General features: G+C 40.8%; 1 protein-coding gene across 1 annotated transcript; it reads right to left on the reverse strand.

Annotated features, from left to right (window-relative positions):
- Positions 1-827: 827 nt before the first annotated feature.
- Positions 828-24,881, reverse strand: LOC147666142 (uncharacterized). The gene is made up of 3 exons (XM_086949275.1): positions 23,930-24,881; positions 18,403-18,911; positions 828-1,130 (listed from the first exon to the last, which is right to left on the reverse strand). Exons 1-3 carry the CDS (start codon positions 24,879-24,881, stop codon positions 828-830), a joined length of 1,764 nt encoding a protein of 587 aa, XP_086805401.1.

Raw genomic sequence — 24,881 nt, forward strand, 5'->3', positions numbered from 1 at the left:
AATATTAATGACCTTACTAGTGTTTCCATCTTAGCAAGAAGGTCATCATTGAAGTTCTGTTGGTACCACTATCAGAACAAACTAACCCCTCCTCTAGTAGATAGGGGATTGGGCTAGTGACTATCAAAGGGGCCAAATCATTACCACGGACCAGTGTTACAACAGACCCAATCACACCCAGGTAGGACCGCTTACCAGTCAGGATATCAATTGATAAACGTTTTTCAGCGAAGGCTATTTCCTTCTCTAATATTTTGGTAGTCCTTTTAAAGAACTGATCCAGAGTGCCCGTGACTAGGCCAGCGTTTGTATTCAAGGTAACCAATCTACTTTTCCCTGAACGTAAGACCATGATGACAAATTCGCCTTAATTAGTATTATATTGTTACAAAGATATACAATATCAATATGTGCTATTAGCAAACGATGAACTAATACAAAAGTAATAGAACCTAGGACCAAAAGGGACGGCCCAGCCCTGCCTAGATCGGCCTTGGACGGCCGTAGACGGCCCGCCCTTTGCCCGGGCTTAGCCCGGCTGGTCCCGCGCGCGTCCTGCTAGCACGGAAATGTTTATGATTTATATATAGGGAGGAAGGGGCGGTAAGAGGCCCCAGCTGCAGCGTAGGTGGAAAGCGATGTGCAGGCTGGGCCTCGCAGTGCCACCCACGGTCTTCACCTCACGCCCAAAATCGGGAGAGCTCCCAGGGTTCGAGTTAATCCACGTTGTCAAGAGTCAGTAAAAAGGTGAGCAGGATTCTTGTTAAAACCGGCAAAGTGTCCTCACTGAAAGCGGCTACGAGCGGCACATTCGATTCACATCCTACTCAATGCATTTCGGTTAAAGAACCTTCATCAGGAGTATCTGTGCTGTTCAGTACCTCTTCATCGATTGCACCAGTCAAAGAATGCTTAAAACTAGGCCAGGTCTTGCTTTCACTCAGTCTGCACACGAGGTCCCGCGGCCCCCGGACGGTTTCGGAGGCCCCGCCTGTGAGCCATGGTGTGGGGGCACAATCAGGAAAATATGGGATAAAGCCCCGGGAGCGAAACCCTCCGGAGGTTCTCCTGGGTTCAGTGGACGCCTTGTCCATTTGCCCTAGATGCCGATCAGATCTCAACGCCAATCCCTGGAAGACAAAAAACTGAAAATTAATTACAACCTCTAGGTGAATGGAAAGGCGGGGTCGACATTGGCCCCGCCGCACTTATGGCGGGGCGTACCGGCCCCCACTCGCGAGCTGATATGCGAAGTTAAAACCAAGTTTGAAAGAAAAAACACGCTTCTCTTTACAAAGACGATTTTTCTGTGAAGTGACCTGCTCGGGGGGCACACTATGAATAACGCACTTCGCGGTAAAATACTCGAGCCCCCTTCAAACTGGACTCAGGAGACACTGTTATGTGCCATGCCTGCACGCTACCGATCTTTACGAGCAATTTTCAAGGACATTTTTAAACAATGCACAATTAATTATTGCCACGAATTTTGCCTAAGTGACTGCAATGAAAATACACCACCTTAGCGTCAAATTTACAAGAGGATAGGAAAATGACTTAACAAACATGTGCCAAAATTACTTCAAAGCTACAGGCAGTGCAACTCTGGCAAACAAAGCAGACACGCGCGTCACAGCATAATACATAACTCATGCCTGCCTACTCTTTTCACATCAATGCCTTCTACTCAAGGATGAAGGCTCGATTTGTGTACCACGAAACAAGTGATGGAGCGAGTTTCAGAAATTATTTTATTCTGACTCGTGAAATTATACTTCCATAATCATTAATTATATTAATGTGTTTGTGCATGGTTTTTATTAACCAACCTAGAATAAAATGTGAACAAAGACACGTGGGTCTAACATTATCTGCTTTATGTTGCAACTGCAAGTTCGTTGAAAAATAATTAACTAACCTTGTCTAATGTCTTTGTCAACATTAATGCGGCTATTTAATTAATGGCATGTGCTTATTCTATATGTGCTTTAGTCAATGTCGTGTCTTTTTATTCTTTTGCACAGTTTCAATGAAGTATCCTGCTGGCCTAAAAGAAGAATGGTAGATATTTTGCTGCATAAGTGTGCTTTTTGCTAGATAACATAAAGTAATGGGTTAACATTAGTAATGGTGGGTGGGTAACAGAATGGGTCTCAATTCTTTAATTAATTACTGTCTTGTGTTTATTTAAATATTAGTTTTCGTGTGGGCCTTCCTTGATAATGGCTGACCGGCAGTGCTGCTAAGGACGAGACTTGACCAGAGTGAAGCTTTCACTCAAGTGCAGAAAAAAGAATGTTTCCTGCCAAAACAAAAGAATAATATGCAGAATTGTTGTGGTCGAGTTTACGTGTTTCTTGGAGAGAGCACCAAGGACAGTGAGCCTGTTTTGCTTGCCAAGTTCAGGAAGCAAGAGTTCTTTGGCCTAGTATAATGTTGCAAACTTAAGGAAGCTGGAAGGATGGAATCTAAGAACAATAAGGGCTTATGATGTGCCCCGGACTTGGTCACGAACGAGTGACACGTTGGTGGACTGAAATGGCTCAGCCAATTATGAAGCTGGATTTTTGGTGACATTAAGAATTTAGATACTTAGTTAGTTAGAAAATGTATAAAAACTGGCCCCTTGTCAAGAGAGCTCCTCCTCACTTCCCGATTCTCGAGAGACGATGACATGCTGATGGACTTCTTATTCATGTAAGCATTAATAGGGCTTATGACTTTATATTTTCCCCCCGAGGTGAAGTGAGTCAGTTAGTGAAATAGTTATAGGGAATGAAAATCGTTAAATAAATATTCATGCTTCTGATGATTTTGAAATGTCAAGTTCAATGTGCCTTTATTAAATAAAGCTGCTAATTTACTAAATACTGATAAATAAAGTTTCTTATTAAAATGCTCTTACTTTTGAAAAATAAAAGATTTAAAATGTCAAGCTGGTCTTGATTATTTTAGTCGTTACCATCAGTTAATCTATCGAACAAAGTGACTTAATTAAATGTTTCCGTTATATTTCTATGGTTATGTTGATGATAAACTGCAGTTGTATATAAAGTGTAAATAGTATCTGAATAGTTAGTGGTTAATTAGGTCACATGATTCAGTTGCCAAATTTCTGTCTCGGTTTCTATGGGCCTTGTGAGAGATTATGATTAATGGTGAGTATTGTGGTTGAGACAGAATTTCTATAGTGGCCCTGAATCAATTTATCTGGTAGCAGAGCATGGTTACTATGGTAACGAACATGCTACATGGTAGTTACATAGGATACATGTCTAAAACATGTTGAGTTTTGTTCACTTGTTACATGTTGTCGAAAGGTCTTTTCCAGCAGTGTGAAAATTCCTAGTTATACTGGCCTTTGCAGAGTAGTGTGAGAGGTGAAGTTACACAGTACATTTGTTCTGTTTCAAAACGGCGGTATTAACATATCGCTAGTGTTGCGGTCGTACAGCACAAGTTTAGGGATTTTAGGTGTGTTAGGATAAATGTTGGAGCCTGTTTTAAAACTCTCTGTGAAAAAAGTAATAGGTTCTTTCCAAACTTGAGTGAAGGATAAGGAAGAGTCGTCTATTCTTACTGGCGATTCAGGATTTCTATGGTTGGTTAAAGTCCTGCTGAGATTTCACATATGTATGTTTAGGGTTTTCCGTTTGAATGTGTAAAAGATTTCTGTGAAAATAGCGCTGTCTATTTCATGCGAAAGGTTGAATGACTGTAAAAACTATCACTTTACTTAGCGAAACAGACAAATGGTTTGTTTTTCTGTAGTTACTAATTGAATTTCATTGAAAAGTATTGTTAAAATGGCGCTGTGAAAATATTTTGTAAGGGAGAGGTGAGTTTACGGAGTGACACACAGCGAAGCTGAAGCAGTGTACGTCACTGGGTTCGCACTGTGATTGGTCAGCATACGTCATGGCGCATTTGCTGATTGGTTCACGTGACTGAAACAAGCTGAAAGCTGATTGGTCCTTTCTGAAAACAGTATTTCTATTGGTTAAGCAAGGTAGTGACGTGGCTTAACCTGATTGGCTTGTAGGTGGGTTTCGCGCACGGATTGGCTAAGGGTAGCGGACCATCAAGGAAATACTTACGATCTTGTTAAATTAAGCAGAATAGTTTAAAATCATGAGTTATTGGTACGGAAAAGAGGAAAAGAAGCCTTCATGGTTTCATAAAGTGAAAAATATATTTAGCCCCGACAAGAAAATTGAGACGCGAGGTGGAAAATTACTTCATAAGTATAAGACACCAGCAGCTTATATGGAAGGTGAATTTGGTTATCATACTGTTATTTGGTTTGAAAATTGGATGCAATATACTAAAAATGATGGTGTATTAGCATGGCCGGAAGATGGGTCCTTTAATATGAAAGTTTTGAGAAACCTGAGATAAAAAATTATGGCTCTTATACCAAAGCCTAGACCTACACAATTTGAGGCTTTAGTTGAATGGGAGGTTGAAATGATGGAACTGGAACGAGAAACCAGAGGTATAGCTAGAGGTCCAAAATTAAATGTAAATAGAGAAACTCATGGAGAAAAGCAGACATGTATGATGGTCTGTACCCAGTAAGAGTGATGATTACTAAAACACCAGGTCAAAAGAATACCCAAAAGAAAAATAATCTTGATGAAGAATTAGATGATGCCGTTTTAGAAGAAATTTATACAACTAAACGCAAACCGCCACCTTATCAAGCAGATTTACAGTCTACCCCGAGAGTTTCTTCAGGAACTTCTCCTAGTGCACCTCCTAGAGAAACTGATGAAGGTTCACCCAGATTTTTAAAATTACCTGAAAGAGTAGGGTCAAGAAATAATACTAGTACACCAAGAGAAAACAGAAAATATCCTCAAATTCCTGACCAAAGAAATGAAATCCCGAGAAATGTAGAGAGATTAAGTGATGTTCCAGAAATTTCAAATTATAATAGAGCAAAAGAAGAATTAATCCAGCATTTGACTAAAAGCATGGAAGCAGTGACAGTACCAGTAACAATTGGTCCTGTTGTACCAATTTTTGATCAGAGAGAAAATAGACACTCAGCTCTGACAATTCCATTAAATGCAGAAATTCAGAAAGTGGCTGAAAATTTTTATTCAGAATTAACAGAAATTCGCAGAGAAAAATCAATGATGCCAGATTTAACTTTTAATCAAAGTTTGTCCGGTACTCAGACACCCTTTGTTGCAGATTCTGATTCTGGTTCTTCAGAAAAGAGCTTCAATAGAATAGATTTAACACAAACTTTACTGTCCCTGCAAGCTACTGAATTTAAAAAGCTTGATGTTGCAAAATCGAAAGCTGATTTGGAGGAATTAATAATTGGCACAATTGGTACTGACAGTTTAAAATTGTATCAGGATGATGAATTGTTGTTTATCTGCAAAAGTATTCAATGGAAAACGAAAAACAGGTATGATCAGTTAGAAGAAATGGCTGCTGAATTAAAAATTGATTTATGCAGACAGAAACATTTGCAGAAACATTACAGAGTAGATTTTTCTGAGAAAGATATTGATAACCTGAATACTGCAGGTAGGATAACCCATATTAAAGAATTAATAATTTTCCTGAAAAGATTGGGTGAATTAGGCAAATGGAGAATGAAATGGTCTAAAAATAAAGAGCAAGATAAGAGAGACAAGGGAGAAGCAGCTTCCGAATTTCCAATGAGGGAAATAGCTGGTATGTGCATGTCCCTTGGACAAGACAGGATATTCTGTTGTTCACAAATGATTTTCCTCGGCTGAGAGAAAAGCCATTAGAATGGTATCGTCAGGTAGACAGATTCATCAAAGTCTCAAAAGTTCTGTGGATTGATCTGGGTGGATTCTTTGACATTGTTGTCCCATCAGATCTTTGGACAGAATGTAAAATTTCTGTAAGTTGGCCCAAAGAAGAACCTGCTCGTGACACAATAACAGGTGCCCCATCTAAAGATGTTATGGATTTATATAACAAAGTAATATTTTGGCTGAAAAACAAAATTCCTCCGAAAGAAGTAGATTGCGTTAAAATTGACAGAACAAACCAAGAACCAAAAGAATCAGTATATTCTCAGTTCAGTTCATTGTGTCTTTAGCTCAGTATATTCATTTTATGAAAGATTACTGCTGGTATTTAAACAATACAGTGGCTATGAAAAATTAAGTGAAAAGGACATGAGCCACTTCATTTACAGGTTTGTCTATGGCCTGAGACCTGAAATTGGTGAGATGATTAGAAACGGAATTGTAGGTTGGCAATCACTTTCAGTTGATGACATCCTGAGAAAGGCAAAATACTGCAGTGATGAGATAGACGCTAAGCAGAAAAAGCTTAAGGAAAAAGCGATGTGGGCACAGGTGAAGGTAGCTGAACAGCAGATAGCGTTAGAAAATAAAAATGTGCACGAGAATCAAGGCAAATTCAAGAATAATTTTAATGAGCCAAAATTTTATGTGAATATTGAAGAGCTCAAGCAAAAGCACCCTTGTTTCAATTGCGGCGAAATTGGACACTGGAAGCGAGAGTGCAAAAATCCACCCAGAAATTTTAAAAATACATCATTGAATCCACAGATGCAGAGTGAGATAAATCAGCAGCAACAGCTACAGCGACAGTTAAATGAATTAAGTCAGCAGCGACAGCTACAGCGACAGGTAGTAAATCAGCAGCCAGATACAATCAGAATCAGCAGAGCCAAATTCCACAGCCACCACTTCCAAATTGTGTGAATGGTCAAAGATACACCCCCGAAACAGGTTTCTGCGGAGGAGATCAGGTAAATAGATTGCCAAGAGTGAATGTGTCAAATGTTTCTCAACAATTTTGGTTGAAAGATAATGAAGGAAGTGATTCTTCTGAAGATTACTCATGACGGTGCCTGAGAGAGAAAGAAGAGTGTGTGCTTGGACCCACTCTTGAGGTAGACCAAGCTGGTCCATTTGTAAATGGTAAAGTGAATGATGTAGATGTCACTTTTCTTGCGGACACAGGTGCTACCCGTTCTACTGTTAGATCAGTGGAAATAGAAAATCTTCCTCTCTCTGGTGAGACCATCCAAGTAGTTGGTGTTGCAAATCAGCAAATTAAAACAAATTTAACTGAACCTGTAAAAATAGAAATTGGAAATTTCAAAGACAAACACAGATTTGTAGTTTGTGACAGTAGTCCTGTAAACCTGTTAGGAAGAGATATATTGTGTAAGATGAATTATAAAATATATTGCTCACCAGATGGTATTGAGCTTCAAACTCTAGAAGAAGATGGTCTTTATAAATTAACAATGTTAATGGTTGAAGAGGAAAGTAAATTATTTCCTGCACTTGACAAAAATAATTTGCCTGAAGAGCTCAAAGAGCCAGTAAATCCGAAAATTTGGGATTTAACTGGTGATGAAATGGGTTTAATGAAACATGTGGATCCAGTAAAAATTACTGTAAAACAAGGAATAGATTTCCCAAACATTACTCAGTATAAAATGAAAGCTGAGATTTCCCTGGGTGCCTATTTTTAAAAAATGTATAGGTTTTCTAGGTTTCCCTAGGTGCCGGCAGAGCTAGGGTTCAAAACTTCACAGTTAGGCACCTTGAAAAAAGTGTCAGTTTTCACTGTAAAAATGTGGTGTGTCTACGTTGCGTTTTGCCCGTTTCCTGTCATGGGTACTAGGTCTACCCACACAAGTGAGGTACAGTTTTAATTGGGAGACTTTGTGGAATTCAGTTTGGGTGAAATTTTGTGAATCCACGCAGATTCCAGTACTTTCCATCACAGAAATGTGAGGAAAATGTGTTTTTGACAAAGTTTGAGGTTTGTAAGGAATTCTGGGTAACAGCACATGGTGAAACCCACACAAGTCACCCCCTCCTAGATTTCCCTGGGTGCCTAGTTTTCAAAAATATATAGGTTCGCTAGGTTTCTATAGGTGCCGGCAGAGCCAAGGCTCAAAATCCACAGCTGGGCACTTTGCAAAAAAAGGGTCAGTTTTCTCTGTAAAAAAATGTGGTGTGTCCACGTTGCGTTTTGGGCAGTTTCCTGTCACGGGCACTAGGCCTCCCCACACAAGTGAGGTACCATTTTTATTGGAAGACTTTGGGGAGTGGGGTGCATGGACTTTTGTGGATCCACGCAGATTCCAGAAATCACAGAAATGGGAGGAAAATGTGGTTTATTTGACAAGGTTTGAGGTTTGCAAGGGATTCTGGGTAACAGAACCTGGTGAAAGTCACACAAGTCACCCCATCCTTGATTATCCTGGGTATCTAGTTTTAAAAAACTGTATAGGTTAGCTAGGTTTCCCTAGGTGCCGGCAGAGGTAGGTTTTAAAATCCACTAGGCCTACCCACATAAGTGAAGTACCATTTATATCAGAGGACTTTGGGGAATGTGGGGTGTGTGGAAATTTGTGGATCCACGCAGTGCAAACATTCTCACACTTTATGCAATCAAGGGGTTTATGCGTAAAGGTTTCAAAGATGTTTAACATGTCATGTGGGCCAAACAAACGCAGAGCACCATGTTCAATCACATTGGACGACAGGCGGGTGGAGCTCGCGGATATCTTTTGCTACTTGGGGGTACATTTTGAAAGAAAGGGCTCATGGAAGCCTGCGGTAAACTTACTAGAGGAACAGGCGCACTTTTACATTTTGCCAAAAAGTTAAAGAGCAGGCCAGTCAGGGAGTTGCTGCAAATATTCAAGGCTAAATGTGTTTCAACTGGAACCTATCGGGCGGGTATCTGGGGGTCTGAGCCAGTGGAGGCCATCCAACACATCGAGAACCGGTTTCTGCGATACCTACAAAGAGCACATCAACCTATGTGTTGCTCGCGGAAGTGGCCCTACAGCATGTTTCGGACATTATAAAATCTGCCCCGGTTCTACTCTGGCACAATGTCTGGACTAATCCTTCCATGACCCTTAATAGAGCCATAATAGAGGACTGTCTGGCATGTGACAGAGCCAATAACATTAAATGGTTTACCTATATTAAAAATTTGCTCCGCGGAATTGGGCACCCAGAATATTTTTCCAACCCAGACACCATGGAGTCTTTGTCAAGATCTGCTCTAAATAAATCCCTCCGAGAACATCTTGAATCCAAAAGATGGAAGGAACAAAGGGCAAAGAAAACTGTTATAAATCACGACATGGTAACACTCCATCAGGGCATCTAGCGGTATCTTTTGCTAGAGCAACCTTATTATCATCATATGCTTCTCACTCTCTTCCGGCTGGAAACGTTCTATAGACTTGTAACTTTACCTCAGTGCAAGACTGGTCGAGGGAAAAAAGAATTTGTCCTTGCAATGATGTGTCCACTCAATCGAACATTCATTGCATCAGGAAATTGTTGAAACCTCTTCTCGTTTCATGGGGCTTAAGATCGTCCAGAGAGGCTTACAATAAGTTAAGAACTTTAGGCGATGAGTACACCATTAGTACGGTAACTTCCCTCCTGAGAGCAATTCTGAGGTTTAGAAAGACCATCTAACTTGAATACCCTCGGAATGTGTAAATGTTTGTCTATAAAGATTCAAAAATCTTTTTAAAAAATGAATTTTTACCAAATTTTTAAAAATATTTTTTATTTGTATAGCACAAATAGTGACCACATCATGAATATAATCTATGTTTGTTTTTAATGTGATTTTATCTTGTATGCTTTTATGATGAATTTGTTCATTCAATTTGAATAAAGCTTTTGAAATTTGTGGATCCACGCAGATCCCAGAACTTTCCATCACATAAATATGAGGAAAATGTGTTTTTTTTTTTTTACAAAGTTTGAGGTTTGTAAGGGATTCTGGTGAGAGCTAGTCAAGTCACCCCATCCTGGATTCCCCTGGGTGTCTAGTTTTAAAAAAGTTATACTATAGGTTTGCTAGGTTTCTCTAGGTGCAGGCTGACCTAGGGTTCAAAATCCACAGCTAGGCACTTTGCAAAAAAGGGACAGTTTTCAATGTAAAAATGTAGTGTGTCAATGTTGCACTTTGGGCCGTTTCCTGTCAAGGGCACTAGCCCTACCCACACAAGTGAGGTACCATTTTTATCGGGAGACTTAGGGGAACACAGAATTGTAGAGCAACTGTTATTTTCTATTGTCTTTCTATGCATTTGTGCCTTCCAAATGTAAGACAATGTGTAAAGAAGGTGTCACTTTGAAAAATGCCCTATAATTCACATGCTTGAGTGAGTACCCACAATTTCAGAGATGCGCAAATAGCTACTGTGTTATGTCCTGCATAGTTTACTTATATCTTGTAGTTTATAAATCTTCCTGCTTCTCAGCCAGTGTGTATGTTTACTGTAGAATGTTGGGAATTCAGTGATGCATGGAATGTTGGGTGTCTGTGTGAGTGAGGAATGACAGTTGGAGATGGGCTGAGCAGCAGGCAGGCTGCTTCTGGTGGGGTTTGCTGTTACATGGAACTAAGGGTCGACTACATGCTAAACTACATCTACTTCACCTGTTTGCCTGGACTACCTAACAGATGTACTTGTATACAATCTGGATGTACTTATGAACTTTACTTCGCTGCCAGCGTTTGCTTATGCCACAGGGTACAACATATTTTGGCGACGAGCAAGAGCTGGAGAATTTCCCACTTGCCTACTTATTTCGACAATTGGTCAAGGAAGCAGAATATGACATATCTAACCAGTCCAGAGGGTGAGAAGGAGCCACAAGTCTTACTAGCGCAGACAACTATGAAACAAAGCTACATCAAGCATACAAGATGCAACACAACAAGGAACACAAGAGGAATCATTGTAGCTCAAGATGCCACAATAGGTACGAAAGAAACTGATACAGCACCCTCTGCAACCCCACCAGTGTCCTGGACATCGGACAGCCCCAATGAAAGCATGCAGTACTATGTGTCTGCCACAAGACCTGTGCCATCAAGGGAAGCGTGCTCCTTGGTAATGACTTTCCACATGTATACACATTGCTTGGATGCAGGTCATGTCAAGATCTACATGGGCATCTTTCATGCTCAAAGTGTGTCTATTGATTAGTTGCACTACTGCGACTGGAGCAACAAGGCCAATGGAGGCACCACAGGTTGATGGTGACTGGCCTCAATGGTCCTGTGGCCTCAGTGGCAGAGTAACTGTTGCTATAGGGTGCGCCGCGTTGTAGGTCTGCCCAAGAAGCTGGAGGTGAACTTCACTACGGACGGTGGTGGAAAGACCTGCATGGTAAACTCACTCAGACCACCACTAGGGTCTACATGCTGGTGCTGGGAGAGAACAGGCATCTAAGGTCTATTGGGCCTGTGCCAGAAGCTTCATGAGCATGATGGACCCCCCCTTAGTCTGAACTTAGGCTGTGATGCATAGGTAATAGGGTTGCCACCTGCCCAGATTCCCATTAACAGTTGTTCAATTGGTAACCATTACGCGGGGTATGTTTTTTGGGGATTTCTCCAATTAACATTACATGTAACCCTTACACTGGGTTGGTTTTGGTTCTTGGGTATGGTTCCACTACACAGGGTGTGTTTTCATGGTCAATGGTCCCATATATATGGTTAAAGTCTTAGACCCTTGCAGGTGGGTGAACTTTATGGATCGCAATCCCAAGTGTTTGTACCTCATATGAGGGGTGACAGATTGGCTTTTAGCTCCATCTTCACAGTGGATGTTAGTTTTCTTACGTGAGGAATCTTGTCTATTAATTTGTTCCCTTGCAGTAGGGATCTGAGTTGCGGGTTGTGCTTTTTGCCAGAGGTTGGCGCTACTTTGGTGGTGCCTGAAAAAAGATTTTTAGGATGCGCATGCTTTGTGTTTCTATGTGCTCCTGGACTTCTGCTAGTTTACACATGTCTACAATGGAGCACACAGAAGCAGGTGCTTGAAACTTTCAAGCTCTAGGCAGCTGGGAACATTTTGTGGTTGTTGCTTCAATTCAAGCTGGCAGCGTTTGGAGACTGTTTAGGAAGAGATTGCATTCCTTGTCGTCCACTTTGCATATACAGAGGCATGGAGTGCATGAGCCACACATAGTGGATTGGAGTAGGAGCATTGGTATGAACTGTTGAGGTGAGCCGCTTCGTCTATGAATATTGGCATCTTTTGAGCCATTTTTGTTACAACACCAGTTTAACTGCTTCAACCTTATTCAAAAGAGGAGCGCGTGTCTCTTCCTGCGCGCACACCTACTTGCATAGAGACACAGGCAGTTTTTCTGTGACTTCTCAATTTTCAGCTCTACGTGCACCTCTGTGACGCCTGATTATCTTCTTTTGACGTTTTGGTGCGTGGACGCACTTTAAGCGTTCCGGCATGGCATCAATGGTGTGTGCCGCCATTAAGTTTGGCCCAACAGCAAGTTATTCATCTGCGCTTTTGTCTTATTTGCCAAACACGTCTTTGTCAGGTGGGGCATTTTCATTAAAGTTAATTGAAGGAGTCAAGCTGACAGGACCGCCGTCGCGGGATGATGGTCTTCACGTTGTCTCATCTTCCTTGCCTCCTGGGTGTACTCTGGACTTTCCTTTGGTGAGACTCTGCCTTTTATCCATTTTGGAGGTAATGTGGTCTTTGCTTTCACTTTCTGGAGCTGTTTCCTGTCCGTCTAGTTTTGAGAATGACTATCACCATGCATATTATTAGTACGGCTTCCTTTTGCCACGGTGACATTTTTTTTGTTTTTCACACGATTTTATGGTTCCCACAATGGCTTCCACTATAAGTCTGTAAAGAACTCTTTATACATCAACTAAGAGTGTCTTTCTCAGACAAGAAAAAGTCTGGGGTGGATGCACAGCCGTTTAGTTACCTCAATTTGTTGAAGGTTAGGTTCTCCGTGGGTGGCTTTATTACCTCTAAAAACGCCTTCGAATAACTATGAAATGTGTGATTCCAGTGGGTCACTGGGACCATCCCCTTGGGAACACTATTTTCTCCTCTTATAATCAGAGGATTCCACACAGTTTATTCAGTTTATGACTTCATTTATTTGTAGATATTCTCTTTTTTCAACGAATATTCATTAGAGCATATTCAATTACTTGTAATTTCACATTTTTCATCAATGAGGCATCATTATTATACATAACATCCAATGCATTTCGGGATGCATTTCGAGCCCTTCATCAGGGAATAACACTGTAAAGATAAACATATAAACGTCACTTAGTTCTCAACATAAAACATATGTTCTTATGACACGAGAAAATAACAGTAACCTTAATGATAGAATCATTTGTTTGTCACATTCGTAATATTATATGGCATATAATATTACGAATGTGACAAACAAACGATTCTATCATTAAGGTTACTGTTATTTTCTCGTGTCATAAGAACATATGTTTTATGTTGAGAACTAAGTGACGTTTATATGTTTCTCAGACAAGACTCATTTTTGTATGGTGGTGTGCACAAGTTGGGAGTGTACACACAGCTCGGGTGAGAAGTCGCTCACCGGCATAGTTACTGGTTTTACTTTTTCCTACGGTAATGGTTTTTCATTGTTAATACAAAGTGTTTGTATTGTTTAGTAGCAATGCTTGAGGGATTTAGGTCTACTGTTCACAAGTGCCAGCTTCCATGCCCAAAGGACGTCCTTATCTAGTTTATTTTAGTGGGTAGCTGCACTACATTCTCCGTTATATGAGGGATGGGCATGGGTTTGGGAACGAGTCCCTTTCTCATAAAGCGTTACACGTGGCCCCCACACAGGGGTGTGTTCATGGGTATGGTTCCCATTTACAGTTGTTCGCTTTATTCTATTTGGTAACCCTAACAAGGGGTATGCTTATAGGGTCTCCACCAATTAACATAACATTCAACCCTTACACTGGGTTGGTTTTGGTTCATGGGTACGATTGCCATTAACAGTTGTATAATTTATAACCCTTATGCAGGGTTTGTTTTGGGGGATTTATCCAGTTAATATTACATGTAACCCTTACACTGGGTTGGTTTTGGTTCATGTGTACGGTTCCCCTATACAGGGTGTGTTTTCATGGTCTATGGTCCCATATATATGGTTAAAGTCTTAGACCCTTACAGGTGGGTGGACATTATGGGTCGCAATCCCAAGTGTTCATATGAGGGGTGAAAGATTGCCATTTAGCTCTATCTTCATTGCGTATGTTAGTTTCCTTATGTGAGGAATCTTGTCTATACATTTGTTCCCTTGCAGTAGGGATCTGAGTTGCGAAGTGTGTTTTCTGCCCTCTGCAATTCGCAACAAATTTATTCATTTTATGATATTGGGAGAGGATGGGTTATTTTACTCAATTTATTGGTTGAAAGCTATCCATTCTTTCCGTTTAAGTGGCGCTTACGCTTCTGTGATGTTTACAATATTGCACATCCCTGGGTTTTGAACTGTTTTTTGCATTTGTAATTTTTCTTTTGTATAGTTTCTCTCTTAATTTTTATCTGTATTTGCAATTTTCGTTTTTCATTTTAAAAGGAGGGGGATGTGTTATGTCCTGCATAGTTTGCTTATATCTTGTATTTTATCAATCTTCCTTCTGCTCAGCCAGTGTGTATGTTTACTGTAGAATGTTGGGAATTCAGTGATGCACGACATGTTGGGTGTCTTTGGTAACGAGAAATGATAGTTAGCGTATGTTAGTTTCCTTACATGAGGAATCTTGTCTATTCATTTGTTCCCTTGCAGTAGGGATCTGAGTTGCGGGGTGTGTTTTCTGCCCTCTGCAATTTGTAACAAAGTTTTTTTCATTTTATTGTATTGGGAGAGGATGGGTTATTTTACTAAATTTATTGGTTGTAAGCTATCCATTCTTTGTGATTTAAATGGCGCTTACCCTTTTGTGATGTTTACAATATTGCACATCCCTGGGTTTTGAACTGTTTATTGCATTTGTAATTTGTCTTTTGTATAGTTTCTCTCTTAATTTGTATCTGTGTTTGCAATTTTCATTTTTCATTTTAAAAGGAGGGGGATGTGTTATGTCCTGCACAGTTTACTTATATCTTGTAGTTTATCAATCTTCCTGCTTCTCAGCCAGTGTGTATGTTTACTGTAGAATGTTGGGAATTCAGTGATTCACGGATGGTTGGGAGTGGGAGTGAGGAATGACAGTTTGAGAATGGCTGAGCGGCAGGCAGGCTGCTCTTGGTGGGGTTTTCTGTTACATGGAAGTAAGGGTTGACTGCTGGATAACCTACATCTACTTCACCTGTTTGCCTGGACTACCTAACAGATGTACTTGTATACAATCTGGATGTACTTGGACTAGCTACTGAATAAATGTACTTATGAACTTTACTTGGCTACCAGCGTTTACGTGTGACACAGGGTACAACACATTGCTTCTAAAATCTATATTTTGTTCCCATTTTGGAAATACATAGGTGTCATTGATACCTATTTTCCACTCTTTATATTTTACCAAGTGAATTGCTATATACCCGGTAAACAATGAAAAACCATTGCAAGACGCTGCTCATCCCCACAACCAGGAGGGTCCAGCGGATGTAACAGTATTTTTCTTTAAAAAATCTGCCATACTTAGAAGATTTTACAGGTGAAAACGTTGGCACAGATGGCTGTTTTTTCCACCCGATTTTTTTTTCAACTGTATTTTCTATAAAAACTGCGAAGGACCTACACAAATAACCCCTTGCTGAATTCTGAAGTTTGTCTGCTTTCCATAAATGTCTAGCTTTCCGGGATCCATTATTCCTTTCATCCCTATTTCTACCACTAACTGGAAGGAGGTTGAAAGCACACAAAGTAGCAAAAATAGACTATGTCCTAGTAAAATGCCAAAACTGTATAAAATTTTTGGGTTTTCTGACAAAAGTCTTCTTGTCCATGAAAGCTGGGAAGATGGTGATTTCAGCGCCACAAACTCTTTGTTGATACCATTTGCAGGGAAAAAAAGAGATGCTTTCTTCTGCAGTACTTTTTCCAATTCCCCCCCACCAAAAAACATTTTTTGCTGTATTTTGGACAATTTATGGGTTCCCTCCAGGGGAATCCACAAACCCTGGGTACCTTTAAAATCCCCTTGATTTTGGATGAAAAGACACAAATTTGACCTGGATATCTTATGTGGTCAAAATGTTGCAGGGACCCAAGCGCAAACTACCCCAAATATCCAAAAAAAGGCTTAGCACAGGGGGAGAAAAGGCTAAGCAGCGAAAGGTATAAACATCAATTCCATCTTTGGAGCCAGCATGTCTGCTGAGGGGAACCAATGATAAGCGCGCCCAAGCCAACCTGCTGGTTCTTATACACACTTTTAGTAGCCAAAAGATTTCCCTCATTTCTTATTGGGGTTTGCCAGAGCTTGTTTAGGGACAGGATCATAATGACTCCAAGGAAACTGTCAAAGACCAATGGATGCAGTGTATATGGTTGATAACACTGCTCTTGATGTTATGTTATGGTATGTTATGTTATGTTAACAGAGCTTATATAGCGCTCAGCTGCCCCAGCGAGGAGGCGTCCCGGTGCTTAGAACTACAGGGTAAGGTACGTACAGTGGCCACAGACAGAAGGGAGTGCCTGAAACCCGAGGGTTAGGCTAAGGGAAAGAGGAAGGTCTTGATGGCTTTTCTAAAGGTAGTTAAACAATCCATACCTCGGATCTGCTCTGGCAAGGAGTTCCATAGCTTGGCTGCCAGATAGCGGTATGAACGCCCTTCCGCCCGGCTGCGCTTTACCCGAGGGACCGTGACCATCTGCCGGTCCGCCGATCGTAACCTGTGACTAGGAGCATATAGAGTGAGCAAATTGCTCCGTATGCTTGGTCGGGTGGACTTCAAAATTTTATGTGAAAGACAGAGTACTTTGAATTGGATCCTACTCTCCATAGGGGACCAATTCAGCTTCCGGATAGTGTCAGCAGCGGAACAGAAGCGTGGAAGACCTACAAGCGCTCTAGCTGCAGCATTCTGGACTCGTTGTAACCGGCATATTTCAGCCTTGTTAGCCCCAAGTAGGAGAGAGCTGGCATAGTTGAGGCGAGAAAGAATAGTAGCCTGAACAATCAATTGACGAGTAGTGGGGTTAAAAAACTTGAGGAGAGGCCTTAGCCCCCGCAGCAAGCCAAAACATGTGCCGGCAACCTTCCTGGTATGGTCCCGGAAGCTAAGGGAAGCGTCCATCCAGACCCCAAGGTTCTTGACCAAAGTGATAGGCGTAGGGGCCGGGCCCAAAACAGTGGGCCACCACTGCTCATTCCAGAGATCAGTGTTCTTACCCACCAGCAGAATCTCGATTTTTTGGTGTTAAGTTGCAGACAGTTGGAGGCCATCCAGCACGCCACAGCCGCCATCCCGTCTCTAAACCTAAACCTACCTTTATTGTATATATACATTGTTAAAATTTCATTATTACACAGTATAAAATTTTTTCAAAAAAACATCATTAAATACATTTGAATAAACACAGTTAAAAACAAAGAATCACAGGTCGACGCGGCGTTTCGGTTTCTTCGATTAGTACCTTCTTCAGGACAGATTCTTAAAACCAGTGGAATAGATTCTCCACCGGAAAGCGTTTTCTGTTCAAAAACTAGTTGCCGTCATACTTGTGGGCTTAATATCAGTTTCTGTTTGGTATTTCACCTTTCATTTGCACTTGATATGCTTTGTCTTTGACTACCAGGAGGAGCCACCGTATTTTTCGTATTTGGGTTTCTTCAATGACCCAAAGAAGTATTTCTGCTTGTTGCAGTTCCTTGAATGTTCTGATTTTCAGTCCCTTTTGTGGATCTCAGAATTCGTGGCTTTTAATTAGTAATCGGCCTCCCTGCTCCTTCGTCCTGGCAGTCTATTCTGGCGTCTCTACGTCGGTCTGCTCCGATCCGGTAACAAGAAAATTTTTTATACTGTGTAATAATGAAATTTTAACAATGTATATATACAATAAATGTTTGACAGAGTAACTCTTGGTGTGAAAATTTTTATTTTAAATTTTTACTTTATCTTTTGCATTGTGGACATTGTGTCTTGTTTATTCTCTCTGTTTAAAAACCAAACATTGTGTTCATAGTGGGGAGTACTTAATAACTGCAGTTCAAACAAGGGTGTATATCAGTCATTTACTTATGAATTTGGCATCTGTAGGGATATAAGCAAGTAATTGGTCTTACCATACACTGATAGAAGTCGTATATAAAACATTGTAACTTTACCTCTCCCGCCATGTTAATGGCATGCTTCATAAATATTTTTCTTTTAGAATGAAATGTTCACCCTAGAACTTAAGAACTAGGTGTGAAATTCAGTCTAAGACTGTTCTCTCGTGGGGACATCCCTGTCTTTTAAGTTTTAACTTTACCACATAGCCGTGTAAACTCCTCCATCGGTAGATGAGGAATACCTGACAGCATCTGCCGTGGTCCAATGTCTACGGGCACCAAAGTAGAACAGGAAGGGGCAGAAACAAAAGACTGATAAATAGCACGTACCTTTTCAACAAAAAAGGTGGCTAAAGCGTCACACTGCTGTGCTGAGGATATCACAGGCATTGAAGTTTTCTTAGACCTGAGATCTTTGAGGATCTTAAAGATGCATTTGGCCGGATTTTGACTCATCTTAATCTGACTCGCGTAGTACGCAGCGCGGAATTTACAAATAGCTTTGTGATATAGTTTAATGGTGGCAAGGTAGCACAGTTTTTTCGCAGGATCATAGTCCCTTCTCCACTCTCGTTCAGTTTTTTTACAGGTTTTCTTTAGTATACTCAAAGCATCCGTATACCAAGGACTATCGGTGGAGGAGCGCCCTTTGCACCATTTAGCCGGGATCAAGGAGTCAAGACCAAATTTTGTCCAGTCACAGAATAGGCCATAGTCGAGTTCTGAGTCGGATAGAGGGTCCAGGGGATTCCTGATTAGAAAGTCATGAAACTCCTCAAGTTTCAGTTTACACCAAGGGCGTTTGAGCACAGGTTTTACAGCATCAATGAGGCGGGGTTCTGCAAGCAGAACAGACATAGCAACCAAAGCATGGCCTGTCCACCTTAGGACCCTGAATGTTAGAGAATATAGCGTCTAACAAGTGCTCTGGTGTGTGGTTGGGACCTGATACAAGTTGTTTTAACTGAAAAGCAGCCATATCACCAATAAAACAAAAAATTTCAGTGTCTTGAGTTGAGTCAAGATGTAGGTTCAGATCCCCGAAAATACTGAAGTTAGCCGGGCCCACAACCAATGAACCAAGTCTTTCCAAAAGCACAGTTTTAAACTTGGCGGCCGGCCCCGGGGGCCGATGTATCAGGAGTCCGGAGAGTGTAAAATGAGGACTCACGGATATCCTGAAGCGGGCACATTTGCAACCTACAATGGACTCCTTGATGAACAGACAGGAGTAACAGGATTTAAATATTACAGCAATGCACCCTCCTCTGGTTTCCCTGTTGACCAAGCAAATAGAGTATCCGGTAGGTAGAGCTAAATTAGGCTAGACCACCATATCCTCGCTTAGCCACGTTTCACATAAGAAAAACACATCAGGGACCACCTTCATAATCAGATCATAAATATCCAGATAATGTTTAGCTAACGACCTCACGTTAAACTGCAAGATTTTCAGCCACATCTGAGGCTGAGTCCCAGGGACACACGCTTGTAGTGTAGTTCCTATTTTACCTATAGGCCCTGCGCATTGGAATAACATAAATAGTAGTGTAGACGTAGGACTGAGGTCTTCTAGGTCTCTACTGACTATGTTAGACTTAATTTAGGTTTGCGCCAGCTAGCTCAGAGGTCACTGGAAACTTTCTTGACTGAATAGGAAGTGATCAGCTTCCCTGGCTCAGACAAGAAGGGATTCAGCTTCCGACAACCGCATAAACATGACAACTTTGCTCCTCAGAATAAGAGTCAATCTCTAGAGTCGTGTGAAACAATAGACAGCTATTTCACTCAGTCAGTTGTGCAGATTTACTTTCACCAGGATGCAGAGAATAGAGAGACGGGTGTTTTCAATAAAAGATATTATTTCTTGAGCAGTCTTCCTTCTCATGCAAGAGAAATGAATTGCCACAATTGCAAGACTTGTTATTATGAATAGTGCGTACAGTAAAAGGAGTATTACGAAATAATACTGTAAAAGCATTGATATGGTTTCTTAGCCATAAGATAGTTAAAATGAATAAAATATATACATTCATATATACATTGGCTAACGACCTCAACTGGTGCTTCTAACTACGCCTACCCCGGTGTACCTGACCTAAGCCCAATACATGGGAGGGAGTAAGTAAGTAGCAGTTTAAGTTAGGTTGGTTTTGCCAAGAGCGTGATTCAAGAATTCTCTCTAAGGTTTTAGTCAGCACCGTACCTCTGGAATAGAATGTAGGAGGTCTGGTATCTCCTCTCAGGACCCGATATCCCAGTCACCCGCAAGGGTCGGCTGGAAACGCCGGAGCTGGATTTTCTCGGCAGGAGAAAAGACAGCGTCTTTCTCAGAGCGTCAAAAGAGGAAGGGCAGCGTCCGTGGGCTTCTCGCATCTGCTGGGCTCTGTGCGGGACAGCTGTTCCGCTCCAGTTTTCACCACCACCGTGTGTTTGCTTAAGGCAACGTTGGTGTATTTATACCTGAAAGGTGCTGAGTTTGACGTAAGTTTTTGGACATAAGACGTCAATAAAGATGTCACTAAGAACTGGTGCTCGCAGGAGTTCTATTACAAATCAAAACAAAAGCAAGCAGGGCTTTCCCAGGTTGCTGGGGGGTTGGTGTGTCGAAAGAACTCGGTGTGCTATCTAGGAATCTAAGAAAGTGGCTTCTGCTGTGTCATGGACTGCAGAGGCGAGTTACTGAAATATGGCTCTGACTATTATGCCATTATAGGGATATGTATTGATTATAGCCATATAGGGGCATAAGGTCACAATATTGATCGGGGTTCTAGATAAAACACATCACCCACTCCACGGTTTTATGTCCATCAATTACTATAAACTTAAGCAATAAGATGCACGTGTATTCATACCCACCCCAAAATACATTTTGCATTTGAAATGGTGTATACGAAATACATGAAAAGGATAATAGGTACTGTACGTTTTAAGCAGAGTAATCATTCAAAAAAAAAAAACTTTTGCATATATATTCAGTTGAACGATTTTGCGAAAAATTACACATGAAATGTCTCTTAATACAGAAAAGAAGGGCAAGACTATTTCATCACACATAAATGCAGTTGCTGAAAATGTGCTAGAGGCTGAGGTAATATTTTGTCTCTAGACCTACTAAAATTAGAAGCTCTGTTCTTTATGAATAGTTCTACTTTAAGCAAAGTACGAGTGCCAGAAAAAGGTAAATATTTTGGATTTTTTTGGAAAAAATAAGTTCATGATGAAAGGGGCAAAAATAGTTCCAAACACTTTTCAATAGCTTTTGTTTATCAAAGCCGAAGGCCGAATATAGAGTTCATGGGAACGCTGTGTGCCGGATTGTTTTTCCAAAAGTTATTGTTTCTGTTCAGGGGAGAACATCATGTCAGACAGACTCGCAAAAAATTGGTCTACATATTCAGGTGACAGTTCGACCAAGTTCGATAATGCTGTAACTTGGCAGTTGTGAGAATGATTGCTATCATCGATTTCAGGATCAGCAATGCTCGTACCTGGGTGATGTTGCTTTCATATCTTGCTTCACTGCCACCACCTACTCGTAGCGCAGGAGTCTCAACGAATGCCGTCATCAGGATTGGTAACCGCTGGGGACAACACGATGCATGAGCCGTTACAGGACTTAGCAAAGTATCGATATCCATTGGTACTGCTGATTGTAGTGTAAGACAGGTGTCTAACACGCATTCTTCTCCGCATAGCATACATCGAAGCACGGGTAAGATGCAGGTCTGCCATATAGGTCTGAATGAAAGAAACCAGGTCATGCTCAGATCTCTCAGCCGGGCCAGTCCAAGGACTTTAGTTATGCGGTCCCGGTAACGCATTGCTAGGATTGTTTCTTCCATCCTTTCCGGAGTCATGTCTGCGTTTTGGCTTGCCATATCGGAGCAGAAGGGTCCAAAATAAAATCCCTGCTACGAGTCCCAAAAGAAGTGGTAGGCCGCCAAAGACCGAATGGACAAAATTGGGAATAATGCCCAGAACTGCTTTGAATGGTGTTAACAGTCCCGAAAAAATTGTCTTAAATACATTCGAGATACCAACGGCATCCGACATATTTAGGATTTGTTGATAAAAGTGTATGTATCTCTGCACTTGTCCTTGCAATTTGGAGATCATACGTCTCTTTTGATGACGTGATGGGCACTGTGCTCTGCAAAAGCACAGACTTCATTCTGCTTAAAGTATCAATTCGTATAGAAGAGATTTTCAAGGGAGGCCAAATCGGAGTCTCTGAGTCTCCAGGGCCATTTGGATACAATGCTTGCATACAGCAAGTGACCATGGAACTCACACGTAAGAGATATGCTTTCCCTGGCACTAAGCCACAACAGCTGTGGTCCGTTATTAGAATGTAACTCCCGTTAGAAAGTTGTCTAAAGAAAGGCTCTATCTGTGTTGCAGGTGTGACGTGCTGGTGGCATGAAGGGTTGTTTGAAGTCCCTTCACAGGCCCCATGTAAATTAATACCCTGGCACAAAAGTATATCGTTTAGTGAATGTTTGCAATTATCACCACTAAGAAATACATTTTTCTCGTTGTCACTATAACATGTGTGTGTATAAGGTAATTTCCATGATGACTTAATGTATCCTTTACCCAACCTTTCATACTGGCCTGTTGGTATATACTCAAGGCAATTTTTAAACTGGAAAGTTGTTATCGGAATTGGGATAATCCCGTATATTATCCATTCAATGACAGGTCTTTCTGACATTGTCAATGGTAATCTCACAAGTTTTTCAATGCTCAGGATTGTATAGTCTGCTCCTTTTTGTGCCAAACTGATTTGTTTATCAGTAAGGTTAAAGACAGAAAACAATTATGTTGTCTTGAATAAAAACGCCATGGCACATAGCCCGAACGCAGGTTTTGCAACGTCCAGCCTAGCAGTACAATAGAACGCAATTGGGACTGGCCATGTTGTAGCATTAGCAAGTCCTGATCTATTATATTGATGGCAGATGATACAATACTGTCCAGTAAATATATTGTGGAAGACAGAATCATTACCCATTGTCCACAACAGAAAGTGATTTTTCCAAATTAATACGATCAATTTCTCGTATTTTTTCTGCTGTTTCAAGTTGCATTACTTTCCATGCCTCGTTGTATGTCGCATATACACTCGCCGCTATGAAACGTTTTTGACGCTGTTTGCGTGGTCCCATAATGAAATCACGCAAGTCAGCACCGTCTTTAAGTAAAGATAAGTGTTGCTTAATTTCTGCCAGTGTGGATGTTTCTAGCCATTCAAGGCATAGATTCCCTACACTGTATGTTGTTACTATCCCTGGATGTTGTCTCTGGGAGTATCTAGGGTCTGGTCTGGTCATTTTCAACCCCTGCATTTTGTTCAGAAATCTATCTTGACAGTTATTAGTGTCTGTTGGCCAGATTAACCACTTTTTCCAATCAGGATGTGTTCTGTTTTGATGTAAAATTTGGGAAACGTCTATTTCAATATCTGTGGTTGCATTATCAGGTATTGGCTTTGGAATAGACGGTTTGTTAAGGTCCTTAATCTTAGCTAGGCCAAGACAGGTTGTTTGCTGAATTGTGTCACTCAAGAACATTATTTGTTCCGGGATCATGCAGGCTCGAAATAATGCTTCTAGGCCTTGTACCTGCCAATCTTTTGTACCCCAGATGGTTTTTGTTTCAATGTTGTTTTTCCAGAAGTCAAAACCAAATGTAATCATTTTCTCATAAAATGCGTTTGAATATATCAATTTAGTGTTTGTCAGCATAGTTTTGGTCCCTGTTTTATCTAACAGTTTGTAATAAAATGTTTCAGCATCACTTGTGTTAAACCCTGAGAAGTATTGGAATTTCTCATAGAATGTTTTTGAACTGCTTTTGGGCGGTGCAGCACAATGTTCCCATTGGTTATATTTAAAAACATTTCTAGGTTGAGCAGATTTATGCAAATAGTGGTCTGCGTAATGGGTAAAACAATACATCTGTTCATAATTCGATGAACCTTGCAAGTAATCATGATCTGTAAATTTTGCTGACAAAACTAAATCCGACATCATATTATTTATACTTTCAAAGTCCCAATCATCAGAGAATGTACTTGGTTTTATAAAGTCACTCAATGAAACTTTAAACTGATGTGGATATTTCAACAGCTCGACCGGGCCATATATTTCATAATCCGTTTTGTCCCAAACTACCCCACCGGGTATTGGAATGGCTGTGACATTCACTAATGATAGTTCTCTTTTCTCGATGTGAGATGACTTGTGTGGCTTCAGAACTAAGTTGATGTTCTGACTTGCTGTGTCCATTGTACTGTACTTTCCTTCAATGAATTTTCCCAAACAAAGTACCATTATTAGCCAAAGCAGGAGGAAAAGTGCACCTAACACAAACCAAAATTCAATCCATGGAGAAATCATATACGTTTCTTTGAGTAGATGATAGAGTTCAATTGCTTTGTCTTTAAATGTTTTTGTTTTCGGCATTTCTTCTGGTTCACTTCGATCTTCAGAAAAGTCATTGAAATTGATGAAATAGCCAGATGCAGTTCTGTCAATTGTTGGGATTGTTTTTTCAATTTGTCTTTCAGCTGCACATTCTGATGCTACATCGTTGTAGACCGGTGTTTCTTGACGAACTGATTCAATTTGAGTTTCAAGAGGCACAAGTTCCATGGCATTGTTACATAGTCCTTTTTTGTTCACTGCAGGTTTATCAAATGTCATTAGTCTTTCAGTTTGAACCTCCTGGATACTAGCAAATTTGGGTATTCTGTTACTTCTTGGGAGTCCACTGGGCCTACTATTTATTATAGGCCACAT

This window comes from Lissotriton vulgaris, unplaced genomic scaffold (genome assembly GCF_964263255.1).
Source record: "Lissotriton vulgaris unplaced genomic scaffold, aLisVul1.2 SCAFFOLD_2065, whole genome shotgun sequence".
Lineage (NCBI taxonomy): Eukaryota > Metazoa > Chordata > Amphibia > Caudata > Salamandridae > Lissotriton > Lissotriton vulgaris.